Source organism: Mucor velutinosus (assembly GCF_035048745.1).
Source record: "Mucor velutinosus strain NIH1002 chromosome Unknown tig00001561, whole genome shotgun sequence".
Classification (NCBI taxonomy): Eukaryota; Fungi; Mucoromycota; class Mucoromycetes; order Mucorales; family Mucoraceae; genus Mucor; species Mucor velutinosus.
The window spans coordinates 283,435-300,324 of NW_027041903.1; the positions used below are offsets into that span (position 1 = coordinate 283,435).

At 40.9% G+C, this 16,890-nt stretch overlaps 6 protein-coding genes across 6 annotated transcripts; 5 read left to right on the forward strand and 1 right to left on the reverse strand.

The window, feature by feature from the left end:
- Positions 1 to 579: 579 nt before the first annotated feature.
- ATC70_008230 (uncharacterized protein) lies at positions 580 to 1,885 on the forward strand (the record flags this gene model as incomplete). The annotated part of the gene is made up of 5 exons (XM_064827482.1): positions 580 to 654; positions 714 to 896; positions 956 to 1,256; positions 1,306 to 1,654; positions 1,705 to 1,885. 5 exons carry the CDS (start codon positions 580 to 582, stop codon positions 1,883 to 1,885), a joined length of 1,089 nt encoding a protein of 362 aa, XP_064686766.1.
- A 128-nt stretch (positions 1,886 to 2,013) lies between these two features.
- CCP2 (cytochrome c peroxidase) lies at positions 2,014 to 5,376 on the forward strand (the record flags this gene model as incomplete). Its single annotated transcript, XM_064827483.1, has 4 exons — positions 2,014 to 2,169; positions 2,226 to 2,349; positions 2,400 to 2,652; positions 2,721 to 5,376. The coding sequence occupies 4 exons, from the start codon at positions 2,014 to 2,016 to the stop codon at positions 5,374 to 5,376; spliced, it is 3,189 nt and encodes a 1,062-aa protein (XP_064686767.1).
- Positions 5,377 to 6,145: 769 nt separating this feature from the next.
- On the forward strand, positions 6,146 to 6,926 carry ATC70_008232 (uncharacterized protein; the record flags this gene model as incomplete). The annotated part of the gene is made up of 2 exons (XM_064827484.1): positions 6,146 to 6,473; positions 6,532 to 6,926. The coding sequence occupies 2 exons, from the start codon at positions 6,146 to 6,148 to the stop codon at positions 6,924 to 6,926; spliced, it is 723 nt and encodes a 240-aa protein (XP_064686768.1).
- Positions 6,927 to 8,303: 1,377 nt separating this feature from the next.
- Positions 8,304 to 9,566, forward strand: ATC70_008233 (uncharacterized protein; the record flags this gene model as incomplete). The annotated part of the gene is made up of 2 exons (XM_064827485.1): positions 8,304 to 8,381; positions 8,436 to 9,566. The coding sequence occupies 2 exons, from the start codon at positions 8,304 to 8,306 to the stop codon at positions 9,564 to 9,566; spliced, it is 1,209 nt and encodes a 402-aa protein (XP_064686769.1).
- Positions 9,567 to 9,815: 249 nt separating this feature from the next.
- Positions 9,816 to 10,406, forward strand: ATC70_008234 (Acyl-coenzyme A oxidase; the record flags this gene model as incomplete). Its single annotated transcript, XM_064827486.1, has 1 exon — positions 9,816 to 10,406. The coding sequence occupies one exon, from the start codon at positions 9,816 to 9,818 to the stop codon at positions 10,404 to 10,406; it is 591 nt and encodes a 196-aa protein (XP_064686770.1).
- A 3,431-nt stretch (positions 10,407 to 13,837) lies between these two features.
- On the reverse strand, positions 13,838 to 14,423 carry SEY1_2 (Dynamin-like GTPase that mediates homotypic ER fusion; the record flags this gene model as incomplete). Its single annotated transcript, XM_064827487.1, has 3 exons — positions 13,838 to 14,009; positions 14,091 to 14,219; positions 14,299 to 14,423. 3 exons carry the CDS (start codon positions 14,421 to 14,423, stop codon positions 13,838 to 13,840), a joined length of 426 nt encoding a protein of 141 aa, XP_064686771.1.
- Positions 14,424 to 16,890: the final 2,467 nt, after the last annotated feature.

Below are 16,890 nucleotides of genomic sequence, written 5' to 3' on the forward strand. Positions count from 1 at the left end.
TATGGTATAGAGGGTAGCATGCTATATGCTGCTCCAGTCATATTGTCCCAGTTCATACAAGCAGACAGCCTTTGATGGCGTATACAAACGCTGTGCCCTGCCATAAAGTGTGTAACCATGCATTTGGTTGCTCTTGCTATTCACTATGATGATAGGCTGGTTTCAAACTCTCTCAGCAGCCTGATCCCTTGATCTCAACAGCATCAGCGTTTCATCTTCGTTGATAGATACCTGTATCGAGATGTCATGTCTAGTTCTGAGTGAAATAGCAGCAAATCATCATGCCATTTTGTTTCAGAAAGCGCCCTGTGTGTGGACCAAAGGCAACAAGGTTAAAATTTGATTGTTTAATTAGATACACCAATCTCCGTGAAAAAGTGGGGCAATGTTTAAAAGCCTCTTTTTTGCTGTTGACTAAAAAAAAAAAGCTTCTTTTTCCCTTGTCCAATCTCTCTGTTCTCTTCACCTTCCTCCTCCCTCCTCCTCTCCCCACCTCCATCATCACCATCTTCGCCCTCTCTCCTTCTTATCAACATACCACACACACATTTACATAACGACCAACAACACTTTCTTCATATGGCTGATACAAATAGCAACTCTCCTCTGTCTCGACCTTCTTCCTTGAGAAGGGTCCGCAAGAGCAATAGCAAGGTAAACAATGGCATGACAGTGGCGTTACAACAGACAGAGATACTCATGTCTCCACATAGGATGCCACGATTAGCTTGCCTAATTCTCGTCCTTCCTCTCGTCCCTCATCCCGCCCATCGTCTCGCCCTGTATCTCCCACGGGCTACAACCGCAACGACGACGATGACCAGATTATTCCTACAGCCATTGTCATTAAAAACATCCCATTTTCTGTAAAGAAGGATGCTCTCTTGAGCAAATTGGTAAGCACATATCACATTACTCTGTGAGAGGATGAACGACTGATACAATTGCGCTGCAGGCTTCTATGGATGTGCCAGCTGCTTATGCCTTCAACTACCACTTTGATAATGGTGTGTTCCGTGGCCTTGCTTTTGCTAATTACAAGACTCCTGAAGAGACAGAAATTGTAGTCAATACAATTAATGGACTGGAAATAGGGGGTCGCAAATTGCGTGTAGAATACAAAAAAATGCTACCCAACATGATGGACACAAACACTAATGACATTCGAAAGAAGGAGAGAGATGCCTCTGTATCTCAACCTGGATCACCTTTACAGACTGAACGCAGATTACCAAACAACAACAATCCAGATGATGGTGAGTGCGCATGACGCCTAACATTATAAGAGCTAACACAGCCCACCAGATACCCTGGATTTGAACGATCCCAATGTATTGGAGTTATATAGCTTTCTGTTACTGTTCCGTGGAGATCCCAACAGCACTGAAATTGCTCTGCCAAAGACACTCTCTGCCAAAGAGCGCAGAGATGCTCATTTGATTGCTGATAGATTGGGCCTTGCTCACTATTCTGAAGGATTTGGTGCTGATCGACAAGTTTTGATCGAAAAGAGAGGATCCGTTCCTGCTCCCATTGTCAGACTTCAGCACAAGAACTCCAGAGGCACCTTGAAATCAAGCCCCAGTCGTGAGCGATTGAACATGGCTGGCAATAATGACCCCAATAAGAGAGATAATTACAGAAAGTCCATGATGTAAGTGAATAGCTTGTTTGAGAACGCTCTTTTGCTGACACTATCTCTAGGAGCACTAGCACAACAGCTCCAGACCTTTCTTCCAACAGCAACATTATCCATCCCATTCGTCAACCACGAGGTCCTGAACCTGGCAAGAACTTTGCCTCTCGCATGAACAATGCTAATGTTGCTTCCAATGCTGATCAACTATCAGATGATTTTACTCGTCAGCTCCATGTTGGTGCTTAAATTAAACCAATAAAAACAACAGTTTTGTTTCTCTCATTGTGTGTGTAATTTAACCGAAGGGCTCTGTGCTACTCCCTTTTTTTTTCCCTCTTTCTTTCTTTCTTCTCCTATAAAACGACTACTACAAGATGTCTGCTTGGGAATCGCAACTTTCATCTCAAGAATACAAATACTTTACTCAATTATTTCAGTTTGTAAGTAAGCAGCAGGAAGGCATCGTTACAGGCGCTGAAGCCGTTCGTTTCTTTGCTACTTCGGGTGTCCCCAACCAAATACTGTCAGAGGTAAGCACGGTTGTGCATTGAGTTGGATACAACGAGCTCACTCGGGCTACTACTAGATCTGGGAGGCTGCTGATCGTGACAAGGTAGGCTACTTGACACCAGAGGCTTTTTCAATTGCCCTCAAGTTGATTGCATGTGCTCAACATGGAAAAGAAGCCAATGCCAACGTATTATCTACAGGTGAGTGGCAGGCGCAAGAATTATAGGCTTGAAACTAATGGTCCTATCAGTCGTTCCTTTGCCTCAGTTTGATGGCGCTGTAGCACCCAGTCCTCTTGTATCCCACACCTCCACACCTTTGGCAACTCCATCGACAGCAGGAGCAGCAGCAGCAGCATCTACACCCATCACTAGCGCAGAACGCGAAAAGTATGCCAACATCTTCAAAGTCCATCAGCCTGTCAATGGTGTACTGGATGCCAACACAGCACGCAATGTATTTATAAAGTCCAAGTTGTCCATGGAGACCCTAAGTCAAATATGGTAAATTAAAGCAAGGTGGATACTGTGGTTATATACACGCACACACACTGACCCCGCCATGATATTAGGTACTTGGCCGATGTGCGCCAATCAGGCTCATTGAATCAAACTGAATTTATTATTGCCATGCACTACATTGCCAAGTTAATGGATGGGACACTCTCTAGTTTACCCGATAAACTTCCTCCTGCTGTATATCAGTCTGCTCAATCAGACTTACTGACAACAGCCACGACACAATCACCCATGATGCGCAACATGTCTATCAGTTCGCCTTCCTTCCACAACGCTCGTCAGCAGAGTATCATGACACCACCACAGCGTGCAAGAACCATTGATTCTCTTGGCAACTTGGCCTTTGGTCCTTCGTCTGCTATTCACGACCCTGTGCAACAGTGGGATGTGTCGGCCCAGGAAAAGCAGCAGTTTGATGCTTATTTCGACAAAATCGATTCTAACGGGGCCGGTGCTATTCAGGGCAAAGAGGCTGTCGAGTTTTTCAAGAACTCTAGACTGCCAGAGACGGATTTAGCCCATATTTGGGATCTGGCAGATATTCAGCAACGAGGTGCCTTGTCCAGAGACGAATTCGCTGTAGCAATGCATTTGATTCACAAGAGATTGGCAGGCGAACAATTACCTGCGTCATTACCAAAGACACTGATTCCTCCCTCCAACACACAGCAACCTCCATTGCAATCCCCTTTCGGCAACTCACCCGCTTTTGCATCTGCTAGTCCTGCTGTATTTGCTGCTTCGCCTGCACCGCAAAAGCAAACACCTCAACATTCTCGCTCCCTGATAGACGACAGCAACACCAACGATTTGCTGGGCGATTTCGGTAACGATCAAGTATCCAACGAAACAAATCAAGTCAATTTGATGCAAAACCAGATTTCATCCCTGTCCACACAAACGAACGATCTTGTCAACAAGAAACAGTCTACAGAGAGCGTGTTGGAACAACTGATCAAGCAAAAGAAGGATTTAGAGGCTCAATTGACCAACGTTCGCATGTCGCATGAAACTGCCGTTAAAGATTTGAACGAAATTCAGGAAACAGTGCGCCGTGAAGAGGGCGAGTGGGATCAAGTGCGTGCTGAATACGATACTGCTCAGCAGCAGCTCACTGCACTGCAGAATGAGATTGCCCAGGCTCAACAAACGCTGGAGAACGGACGTGCAGAGACAGAGAGTTTGCGTCGTCGAGTCAACGAGATTCAACAAGAGACAAATGCTGCTACTGCTGAACTGGAGAAAATGAGAGCTCAAACAAAGCAACAAAGCATGATGCTGGATATCAATAGACGCCAAGTTACTGCTGCTGAACAGGATCGTGCTCAAGCGAAACGCCATTTGGAAGACTACAAGACTGCGGGTAATCTGAACGCTGAGGAAGATGATGTTAGCACAGAGAACGACACAGATGAAGACGAATCTATTTTCGCCGATTCCAAACAAGATCCTGCTACTGCCAACACGGATCAGCCTTCTGTTGCCATGGCAACAAGCCCCGAACCGACACCCTCCGTCGTATCTACTCCTGCTCTCCACAATTTGTTTAGCGAGTCCCCTGCGCCCAAGTCAGCTACATCTCCTTTTGCTTCTTCAGCTAGTCCATTTGAGGCATTCTCTCCTGCCGCCACCACCACCCATGCCACGGGTACTACAAGCAGCGATGATTTTGATGCCATCTTTGGTAACATGAGCAGCCCTACTACCTCCATCGCCACAGCTCCTGTTAATGCATTCGATTCCACTGCCTGGGCTACCACGGCTACTGCTGGCACACCAACAACACCTTCCACCGCAAAATCATCACGTGGTCCACCTCCTCCACCTCCACAAAGCAGACATCATAGACAGCCCTCTGAGAGCGTCAGTTCTGTCAATTCTGCTACCTCTCCCTCTACTATATCTAAAAAGCAACGTGCTCCTCCCCCACCACCTCCTGCCATGGCAGCTCAACAAACACCTACACAAATTCAAGAGAATTCGGATGAAGATGATTTTGAGGCTGCATTTTTAGGCAATTTACCTGAGGCCAAGGTGGTTACCAAAGAGAATGATGACGAGGATGATTTTGCAGATTTTGATGATGCCTTTAGCGCGTTTGATACCAAGCCAAATGCTGCCAGCACACAACCACAACAGCAGCAACAGGCATCCACCGCAGTGCCCGCCTCGCCCACCCCTGCTTCTACTTCTGCTGCCACCAACGACAATTGGGCATCTAGCTTTGGTGGATTCAATTTCCCTGGTCAAGAGACCGTATCTCAAAAGCCTGCTTCTGCTGCCGCAACTACAGCGGCCAATGACGATGATTGGGATTCCATCTTTGGATCTGTTGCCACAGCACCTGCCACAGCACCTGCCACATCAAACGATCAAACGTCCCCATCCGCGCCTGCTACTACCACTACAAACACTCATAATAACGGCTTTGATGATGCGTTCTCCAGCTTTGGCGATGATTTCGGCAAGCAATCTCCTGTGGTAACTTCTTCCAAGGGCAAGCAACCTGCTAATGCCTCCTCTGCTTCTCCATCTCCCGTCACAGCGACAAAATCGCCCATTCATTCTATTGGCATCGTAGGCGACAAGATTGAGGAATTGGTCAAAATGGGATTCAATGAACAAGAAGCCAAAGACGCTTTAAATAGATACGACCAGGATTTAGAAAAAGCTAGTAACTTTTTGCTTGATCAGTCTTCGAAATCATAATTTACGTGTGTACTCGTCGATTTTTAATAAAAATGCTTCATTTTTGTGTTAAATATACTTGTAATGCTTATAATGCTTGGAGATTTATTGCGATGATTGAAACGGAGCGAACCTAAGAATCCTGCTGCATAATGTGGTCCATGTCTTGCCAAAATATGGGACATGTTTACTCGCCGAATTCTGCTTAGCCCAAATATCGATGCTGCTTGTAACATTGTATTTGAATCTTGTAACACAGTGACGATACTACTGTATACGTTTCGAAGATCGACGCAACAAGAGGAATGACGTTTCAAGAAAATCGAAAGATTTTTACAGATTTATATGTTCAAATGTCTCAATTGTTGAAACACATGTAGCAGACTTTTCGCGATTAAGTGACAGGAATGTCTCATTGGGAAGTGTTTCGCTTGGGATGTTGTTTCAATGTATGAATGGGTCTAATACACGGTATAATGACGTATCTAGAATTCACATATCAGCCATAATCAATGTATATCTTGGTAAGCAATACATGTTTATATAGCATTTGTCAGCTTGAAAGTGTTTCCATGTTTGATTATTAATGCGTTCAAGCAGTGCTTTCCCCCCCCCCCATAAATAGCAATCCTAATGCGCGTACACATTTGCCATTTATGCAGAATGTTGTTTGTATTGGCGCACTAGCAATACTGGGATCGAACATATAAAAGAAGCTATCCGTTTCACGTTTTTCCTTCATTTCATTTTACTCACACACTCACATCTATCTAAAAACAAAACTAACAATATGTCCTCTCTTCCACGCAAAGCTTTGATCGCTATTTCAAGCTACAATGAACCTTTCTATGCTGATGGCACCAAGACAGGCTTATTCTATACTGAAGCACTTCACCCTTATCAAGCCCTTAAGAAAGCAGGATTTGAAGTAGACCTTGCCACTGAAACTGGCACCTACGGCATGGACGAACATTCTACTGAAAAGCAGTTTCTCACTGATGAAGATGAAAAGATCCTGAAAGATGCAAACCATCCCTTTAACGTGCTTTTGAACAAGCATCTTCACAAGGCCTCTGATTTGGATGCAAAGCAATATGGTTTGTTCTTTGCTAGTGCAGGTAAGTTAGTTGGATGGTCAATTTTCGCGTAATTGATCAATAACCTCTGTGAACTTAGGTCACGCCTCTCTTTACGACTACCCCTCTGCACGAGGTCTTCAGTCTATCGCCGAGGATATCTATAAACGCGGAGGCGTTGTCTCTGCGGTATGTCATGGTCCTGCTATTTTACCTGGTATCAAGGGAGAAGACGGCAAATCTATCATCAACGGTAAGACTGTCACTGGATTCACTACCGAAGGTGAGGTACAATTGAGTGTCTTGGACAAGATCAAGCAAGACAAGGTCCCCACCATTGAGGAAGGTGCTGCCTCTGTTGGTGCTACTTATGTAGCTCCACCTACACCATTTGCCGATTTCAACAAGACAGATGGCAGGGTCGTTACCGGCGCTAATCCCGCTTCTGCTCACTCGACAGCTGAAGCTGCCATTGCTGTCTTTGACAAGGCTTAATTGCATTCATCGTCCACTCCCTTCGTTTCTAACCCCCCACATTAAATGGGTATACTTTATATGTCATCTCCCCAATTTCATATGAATAAAATACAAATAATTACCCGATTTAATTCAGAACCTAGGAGAGTATTTATGCGTGTCTATTTACAATCGATCGCTTTAATATAAAAAGTTATACATGCTATACGACCATAGGCGATCGCTTCCGTAGAGTGAATTATATAAGCATTTAGCCTTTTTGTCAAGATATCAATTTAAAATCACAAACGTCTAAATGTTAGCATGATTTACGTACGTCATTTTCCTATGTGCATTAAAGAATAGTACTCGCACGAGGTAAACTTTAGTTTGATGTCTATATCTGCCTGTTTGCCTGCTTGCTATCAGTCCATAACGCAGGCAGACCAAACAAACGAATGATGCAGCCATTGGAATTTTTGTCTGTATGACCATGTACAAACGGACATGACACTCATATACACACAGGTTTATGCAATGAACTGGATAGCTTTCAACTTTCTTGTAAAGAGAGAGAAAAGCAGGCTCAGGAGGTGATTTGATTCAGCCCCATCCCCAACGGCGAATACACAGAAACTGAATAGTTTTGCACAACACACACCAAATGAATGGCTACTCCAACCACAAACAACACTATCCCATATAACAAAAACACCTCCTTGAACTGCAAGTGAAGAGATATCTTTGATTTGGCTGTCCAAGCTCACTACTATAAACGATAGACAGGATGAGAAGGGGCGAGCCTCGATTTGGGGGGGGGGAGGGGGAGAGTGACCATTTGGGAGTTGAACACATTACGTCCAGGTGAATAAGGAGGCAGGAGAAGAAGAAACCAGGAGGAGGAGGTGGGAAGCAAAACCGTATATTAGACAATTATATATAAATATCTATGAGATGTAATGCATGTAGGCATGCATGTATGAGCCACCATTTTTCGAATTTATGGATGTATACATTTGTATTTATCTGTCTGTGTGTGCGCATCAAATTTGTATGTACTGTAAGATCGACCAAATCACGAAAATAAACCCTGAACCTGCCAAGCGTATCACTAAGAAACAAACAAACAGACAGAAAAAGTTTATTTCTTGTCAACTCAATTTGGGATGATATAGCTTGGTAACCACCCTCAGAGAGAGAGGTGCTCCCCCTTTCAAAGTATAATGCGGAAATCTCACCCTCCTTTTTTCCCATTTTTTCGAGTCAATGATGATTCATCGTTGTATACTCTAGGTAAAGTTATCATGTAAAAGTTAAAATTGCTATTATCTGATGGCATATAAAGTACCCTTTTCTTCTCAATCTCCCTTTGGTTTTTCTTTCTATTTCTCACTTTTTCTTATCATCATCTAAAACATGGGATATTCCACCATTTCACCTTTACCCTACACCTCCATTTTGAAGTTCACCATTGATGGGCGTCCAAGTATTGAAGTAAAATATCTCGATTTGCTACAGAAATTATTTTTATTGATTCTTTCGCATTAGGACACCCATGATTTGTTCTCTGCATTGATATCCCATATCTCTTTTTCGACTCATCGATACATGTTTAGAAATTACAGTAACACATTCACATCTGAAGACGCTATTCAGGAACTGGGCACATTCAAATTCACCAAATCATTCGAATCAACAGAGTACACAAATGAAGTCATTTCGACCACAACTTTTCAAATGTGTCGAGACATGGCAAAGGCCTTGATCCAGCAGTTTCTGTGGACCCGTCTCATCATCAATGCGGTGGAGCCCTCAAATAGAACTTACCGAGATAAGGGCCTCTGGCGTCTTAGTTCAAAGGGCCTCTGTGTGTTTCAAGAATTCTGTGTCAAGACTAAAATGGATATTGGCAAATTTGCTGCTTATGTTGACCCCTCAGCCAGACTTATATTCTTGATCCAGATCGAGCGATTACGAGACAATGATAGAATCAATAACAAACGAAAGTATATTTCGTGCCTGTTTACCATCATGATTGCTAGTTTGCCTCTACGCCACAATTACTTTAATGTAGGCAAAACTACATCTGAAGATGCACATTCCATCCACTCGTCTGACTTTGGCTCTACCAACTCGGCATCTCGAAACATGATATTTTCAGACTACTTCCCTTATATCAAGATACTGCCTAATGATCTGTTGGTCGGTGTCAGTTACAAGTATCCGCAGTGGTCAAATCAGAAATCATCGTTTCAGCAACAAAAGGCATTACTACAAAATTTGAGTCCATCATCAAGAAAATTCAAAATGCGGGCTATATTCACATCTCTCTTATGCTGCAACTGGTTGATTGAATTTTGTACTGTAGCATCAAATGATGAGGCTGAAAGTATTATGACGGAATTCTTAAACATGGGTTGGATAACATTTTATGATGAAAAATACAGACATTCTGAATATATCGAATCATCTAAATCAATCACTCTCAACATGACTAGGGAAGGCATTAAAGTAGTCATGGACGTTTCATTGAAGCAATGCAATGACGTGCTACAGCAGACTGTGGACGATCATCTATCCATTAATAGGAGAGGCTCTACTATATCATCATCATCGAATAGCAACACAGATTCATATCACACTGCTGTTCAGCACCAATCTCTAATCGAGGAAAAATAGAGGCACCATTTTCAACATCAAAAATCTAAAGCGCTGCTTTTACCGTTACTGCAGACAACGTCTAATAGTAGCAGCAGTTATAGTAGCACCATATCAACCCCTCTCTGTAATAACAACACAATATCATATTTCGATATCAAGCATCTAAATAGCAACACGCATCACATATACTATAACGCACCACCGCCCACTCCTACGACACCCACTGACACTATCAATCCAAACGAAAGCAATCACATCAAACTCAAGATGGTTCTGAAGGATGCTCGTTTCTGTTCATTGTTCCACAACTTCCTTGAATTAAACTATTGCACAGAGAATTTGGACTTTTGGATTGACCATGATAATTTACATCGGAAATGCAGACGACACCCAGGCCAGTCAATAGAAAATCAGAAGCAGCTACTTGAAGAAGCTTACGCCTTGTGGGAAACGTATCTCATGCCAGGCACTGCATACTGCAAACTTAATATCGATCATGCCCTACGACAAGACATGGCGGAAGAGATCTCTAATATGACAACCCTCGTCTACACATTTGCTCCTGGACAATCACGACCCATGGTTATTATATCAACCCACTCCACTACTCAAAGTCTGTCTACTATTTTAAATTGGTTTGATAAAGTCAATGATCAGATTTGCAGACTGATGGCTTCTGATTCAATTCCTAAATTCGTTCGCACACCCGAATACAAAAAGGCAATTTGTAGACTGAAGCTTTCAGAAGACACTGCTGCTGCTGTTCATTGCAACAAGTCTTCTATAGTAACTACTCATGATTTGGACGATTTTCCTCCTCCTCCCCAAAGAAAAATAAAGGAGCCTTTATATTTTTAACTATTATTTTCTACCAAATAATAAACAAATTTTAATATCACTATAGACATAAGCAAAAGCCATGTCTGTCATTTTAAAGGGTATCAAATAAAGGGTCCACTTCTCTGAGTGCTCTTTACAATAGGATGATTCAGTTTAGTATTTTATAGGTTTTTCTTTATCCATCAAAATGCAATATCTATCAGGTCAGCATCAACCAGTTTTTTTTTTGTTTATGCTTGCTCCTCCTAAACTTTCCCTTTCATGCAAACATCCACCATTTTATACAAAGTTCATGTGCGCCGCCTCCAAACGGATCCCTTTTTTAATGGCTTCTATAAGACCCTTAGATTTCTTTTTTCAGATTTTTAGAACATGAAAGAATGCTCTCGTTACTTCTCCGCTTCACTGTTTTCACTAGTAAAGTAGGGCTGAATTCCTTCATTCTCTCGATGTGCTCCTTTTCTTTGCAGCCCATCCTTACTTTTTGCATCAAGAAAAGGAGCAGCGACGTATCATTTGTATAAATGCCATCAGACCCAAAGGAGATCGACTTGTTTCTTTGAACATTCTAAAATAGCAAAAGAATAAAGCTTTACATATATACTTTATGTTGTGAGATGTCCTCTGCAAATGATAACGTACAAAGGTTACATATGTGGATTGTGATATAATCTAAAGTATAACCGATTTAAAATGAGAGGCAACTAGTATGTTTACTACAAGGGTTCCATCAAAAAACGATGCTGTCGCCAATATGCATTGCCATGCTAATGTATCGATGGCGGTAGTCAAACTTAAACAACAGCTACATGTAACTGCATGCATGCAAAGGTGATGTAAATGTATTGCTATTTTAATGGAGGCTCCCAATTTATAACTATAAAAATATGCTGTTTACCCCATATAATGCTGCGTTTAGCACTGGAGCCCTCCTATCTTAAGGATAAAGGGGGAGTACTCACAACTATTTTGTTCTATTGCCACTTGCTAGAAAGTATAAGAACATACCACATAGCATCTGCGCCTGGCTAGGGTTTTGAGCTATCTCTCCTGTGATTTTGTGATACTTGTGCATTTCTAGTATTCTTTAGATAAGGAAAGGTGAATAATAGTGCTTTCAATTTTACCTTACTAGAATTTATTCTGCTGGCTACTATATATATCCTTCGCGTTGCAGTAATCATGCATATAGGTATGCGCTCAATTTATGGTCCAACCTTTTTATGATGTTGCTGTGCAGGCCAAGCATCGTTTGTATTTATAGAAAAAGGAAACTATGATGATATATCAAATGTCCTATCAAGGTTTCGTACCAAAGGTCTTCGGCTATTCTTGGCTCCTTTGGACAGGTAAGTAGTAAATTTACTTGTATTGTAGTTCATCATTATGCTGCAGACTCTAACGTTTCTTAATAATACTGCAATTCTTTGGCAGATTTAATTTTTTGTTTCATTTTGATTAGCAATATAATATCTAATATTACAATATGTGATACATAATGCATCTGTAGCAGGTATCACCGATATAACCATGTGTCATAATGTGGATCATAAAGTGCGCATCTAGAGCATTAAGCTCATATTGCATCGATCTTGGTGGGATTCATTCAAATATGGCAAACATCCGTATTGCACATCTAATCCAGTGCATACACGGTTTATATCTTCATCCGGTAGCTGGATAAACTATTGGACTACAGATTAGACTGAATGAAATCCACAAAAATAGCAAAAGCACCTAATTCCTTAATAACAGCACAGAAACATACATGTGATGGTCAAGTCTATGAACTAAATTCAAGGAGTTGTATGGATCATGCTGGCATACAAAAAGAATTTTATATGCGCCACTGTAGCAAAACTTAGCTTTGAGCGATTGAGTTTGGACAATATGGCTGGAGCTGATCTTCTCGGTAGTGTAGATCCGTGAAGCCATTTAAACACGATTTCAGTACAATCTCTTGGTGTCAAATCTTGCATTATAAAATTTGCAGATATCCTGAATCTCTATTCGCTCGACTTTGATACGGAATTACGTTCTCTGCTTCCCCAATTGTGCTGACACCGACTCAGTCTGTTCGGTTTCAGTCATTTCTTAATAAAGAAGAGGATTTAACATCGTGGATAGACTTTAAGTCTAGTTTTACGGTTAGATATGGCATCTTCTCTGCTGTGGACAACCATTAAAAGTGTCCTGCTAAGCTGATAAGCATCTCTTTCAATCTGAGTAAGTTGTTAGATTCAAATTTGCATAATATCGTTGACGCTCAAGTTACGAAATTACTGTACTCGCACATTTCAAAAAGAAAGACCTGAGCCTCAGAATTAGAATACAAGCGTCGATCGCTTAGGTGCTGAGTTCCATACAATGCAGAACATCAGAGACATCGGAACGAGTTTCGATTTATTTACTTCTTTGTCAACACAATCTAATTCGTCTTATTTTTGGTCAAATTCTGTCCAAATTTGACCATTTTGAAGCACAAATAACACATGCTACAAAGCGTTGTGGACGCTTGGAATAGGGTCAAACGTCCCTCCTTGACCACGCTTTACTTACTGATACTTTATCTCAAATTTTTTTAGGTCATTGCAAATCCATGAAAATCCTCATGATTTTCAGGTGTACTAGTAAGGGAAAATTCTTGAAAATAAAACGATCGTGTTTTTCACCCCAAAAATGACGACTTTTTCTATGATATATATCGAACCAAATTGATCGCAAAAATGCAACGCAGCATTAGAAGCTATTTATATGAAACGTTTATATGGTAGAATCTGACCTATTCACATAAAACCTGTTTCATATTTTTGCAAATTTCTCATTATTTTCGGTCAGAAAGCTGAATGAAATCAGCACCATTCGATGCAACTTTTTTAGATCTCCAAAAATCCATTAGGAAGCTTGATGTAACAACGACAATTTTTATAGTTAAATTTGGCAAAAACGTTCAAAGGATGTCAAATCAAGTCAAGTTTGAAGACGAAAATACCCACTGCACAATTGCAAATTAAAGTGCAGCAGTTACGGCTGCCACGACGGCAGAAGACTGGGACCAAATCTACTGGCCGTGACTTTGGATAGGGCGCTCTCTCATTTTCCATATCCTCCTTTTTTTTACCCTTTTTGAAAAACGCGTTTAGTATCAAACCACATTGGTTTTGGAACCCTTTTGATTGAAAATAACATTCTAGCTTCTGATAACACGGTCTTTCACTGTTAAAAGTACTTGATACTATTTCTTTGAAGTGGAATATAGCAGGTACCGTTCGACAGCGAGCACAGAAAGACGTAGAACAAGCACTAATCAAATATGTTTATTAGGTTTCGATAATTTTTTTGCCTGTTTGACGAGGGTGCTGCTACCATTACATCCCTGCTATCTCTGCTGTTTGCCTCTATGGTTTATTATGTCTGGTAGCTGCTTCTTTGGCCTCCATCTCTGGCAGCTACTTCGTTAGTCTTTGTTTGGTCTCTGGTGCCACTCGTTCTTCGGGTTTTCTACGCTGTTGTTTTTGCTGCTGGTGTTGCTGTTGCTGTTGCTGTTGCTGTTGCTGCTGGTGTTGTTGATAATCTGGGGCTTCCTGGTCTATTGTCTTTGCCGTATGCTTGTTATCTGGTCTATCTCTGGTGATTGCCTATACTCTTCTGGTCTGTCCATGATTGTGATAGGTTTAGTAATCAATTTCTTTGGTCTTTGACTGGTCTCTGCTGGTGGCGTCTCGTTCGTTGGTTTCTCTATGGTGCTGGTGTTGTTGCTGCTGCTGCTGCTGCTGATATGGTCCTTCCTGGTTTACTGTCTTTGATGCATGCTCGTCCTCTGGTCTATCTCTAGCTGTGATAAGTGGTAAGTATCTTCTTTCTTTTGGTTGCAATGATATAAACCTTCTCTGAACGTTTATTTTGTTACTTCCTTTCTCGTGATAATGCATTCATGATGTTTGCCTTGTTGCGCTTTTTTTCTTTTTCTTCTTTTTCTTTTTCTTTCGTTGGTGGTGTTTCCTCTGTGGCTTCACATGAAACAAACTTAGTCATTATGTTGTATTGCAAACTTATAATACCACTGTTGCTTTTGCAGTTGTGCGTATTTGTGCCATGTTGCTTTACATCCGACTATTACTACCATGAACGTCGTTCATGTATGCAATTTTGTTGCAACAACAACGAGCTGTTCTGAACATCTTTGATGATGTACTTGTTATGCTTTTCTTTTGACTCACTTTTTTGTGTGAGTGTTCTTTTTTCTTTGATTATATTTTTTTGAAGCATACCTTTCTTACGTTGTGTGGATGTGCCTATCCCTGAAGCTCAACAAGACTTTATCCGAGGCTAGGAGGTAGATAGGCTGCCTCCACTTGGTTATCGCTACTTACTTTAGTGATGATTGAGAGTCTCAACGCCTGAATCTAAAGCTAGGTGGTGTAAGTAAGGCATGCTCTAGCACCTGAGGGAAATTTGATGATAGTGACAGCTATATTGCTATTATAGCGGCGCTTAAAATTTTGCCTCACATCAAAACAGAGGGAAACCCTCGCAAATTTTTTTTTAGGTCAGCGGAGTTTTTGAGCAATCTGATTGGCTGAGAGGTTGAAAGAGAAACGGTTTACAACGGGTTGGTTTTCTGTTGATCTGTCATTTATCATGATTTTGTCGTTTGTAATGATAAAAGCGTAATTAGATAGAAACAATTTAAATCCTTCTTTATTCAAGAGTAATATAAGGTGCAATCATTGAGTTCATTATCCAGTAAATAATTTTATGTGAGCAATGTTTTTTAAAATGTACCGGTATTTTCCAGGGAATGTTATATAATAGGTGGTACTACAGTAGTACGGTACATTAGGTACAGGGTTCTCCCAGTACCAAATGTCCCGCCAAACATGCGATGTACCTGCAATGTAACAGCCACCCAAACTCAATTTGATTGAAAACCAAAATTCATCGAATAGTTCTCATTCAAATTCATGTTATTTGGATGTATTAATAAAAGCGCTCAAATGTATATCAATAACCATTTAAGCATACTAAAGTAAAGATGCACACTTATCTCTCACATCGTGTGAATGAATCACTCCTGGTCACAGTGTACTCAATCACACCCGTGATGGTCGTAATAGGTGATTTATTAGAAATAAATTATTTATAAAAAAGAGTATGAAATTAATCAGGTAAAGAATGTCGTTTATTACATTGGAAATAACAGGGTTTATATACTATTCAAATTGAGGGATCTGATGTGAGGATAAGGTATTAGATGGGTTGATTTGGGTGATAGGATAATAGATTCAATCTATTATCCTGAACATTGTTGCATACAAGCATGCATCTTAGGCTATATTCATTTTCTCCTCAAGCCACTTTTACAGTGTAGCAGCATAGATGATGTTTATCGTATCACATCACATCTATGTTTACAAGTCCAGTCAATTGTGTGTGCACAGGTGCCTCAGGAACTACAATACATTCAATCTCCCCAATGTCAAGATACCGAGATCTACCTACACTATATGAAACATATCGACTTAGGTGGCCTCTCAACAAGCTATACGAACAATCCATAAGGCCCCAGTGGCCTGCTGTTTATATACCATCTCAACGTAGTAGTCATTGACTAGGGATCTACCATATTTAAGCAAGCTAGATGCCCTGTAATAAAGAAGCTCTTTGCTTTCGTTTTAGATACAGTTGACAACTGATTATTATCATCGACTTATTATTACGAATTCATCAATAGTATAAATCGATATCGTACTGTACATCAAATCCAGTGTACATATAGTTTATATCTAAATCTGGTAACTGGATGAACTGTCGGAATGCAGATAATAGTGGATGTATTCCACAATTTCGGTGAGACTAACTCATGTAAATTTTGATGCGTTATTATGTTGTCGGTAAGCCTGCTAATGATAATGGAAATGAGAAAGCGAATATGCTATTTAAACACTAAAACTTTACATTTTGGCTTCGCTACGGTAAAACCACCTTTAAAATCGCTGTTATCAAGTATTGGGCTAGATGCTTGAATACTATTTCGGTATTGCACCTTCGCCTCCCTATGATAAAATCCTTATATAAATTAATGCTAACAAAAGTTGGATTAAATGCTTGATTGTCATGGCCATTCACCTTTGTTTGACTACGGTATAACCCCCTCAAGGCCAATGATACCAACAAGTGTTGCCTTGAAACAGCATATCACGCAATCCATAGCCAAATAGCAAACAAGAAATCACTTGATCAGATACGCCATGTTCTGGGAAGAAGAGCCTTTAATCTCTGATTAACTACGATGGCGCTTTTGTGTTCATATTTTCCAGTATCCGATATATGAAACCTCCGTGGTGCTATACCATACCATGGCCTAGAGCTTACCTTGATAGTAGTTGAATGCACGTTTATACAGTACAACTCCAAAAGAATTCACTCTGAATTTGCTAGTCAGCAACTAGCAATACTTATATTACCGGAATAATCTAAAGAACCTTCTGCCATTACAATT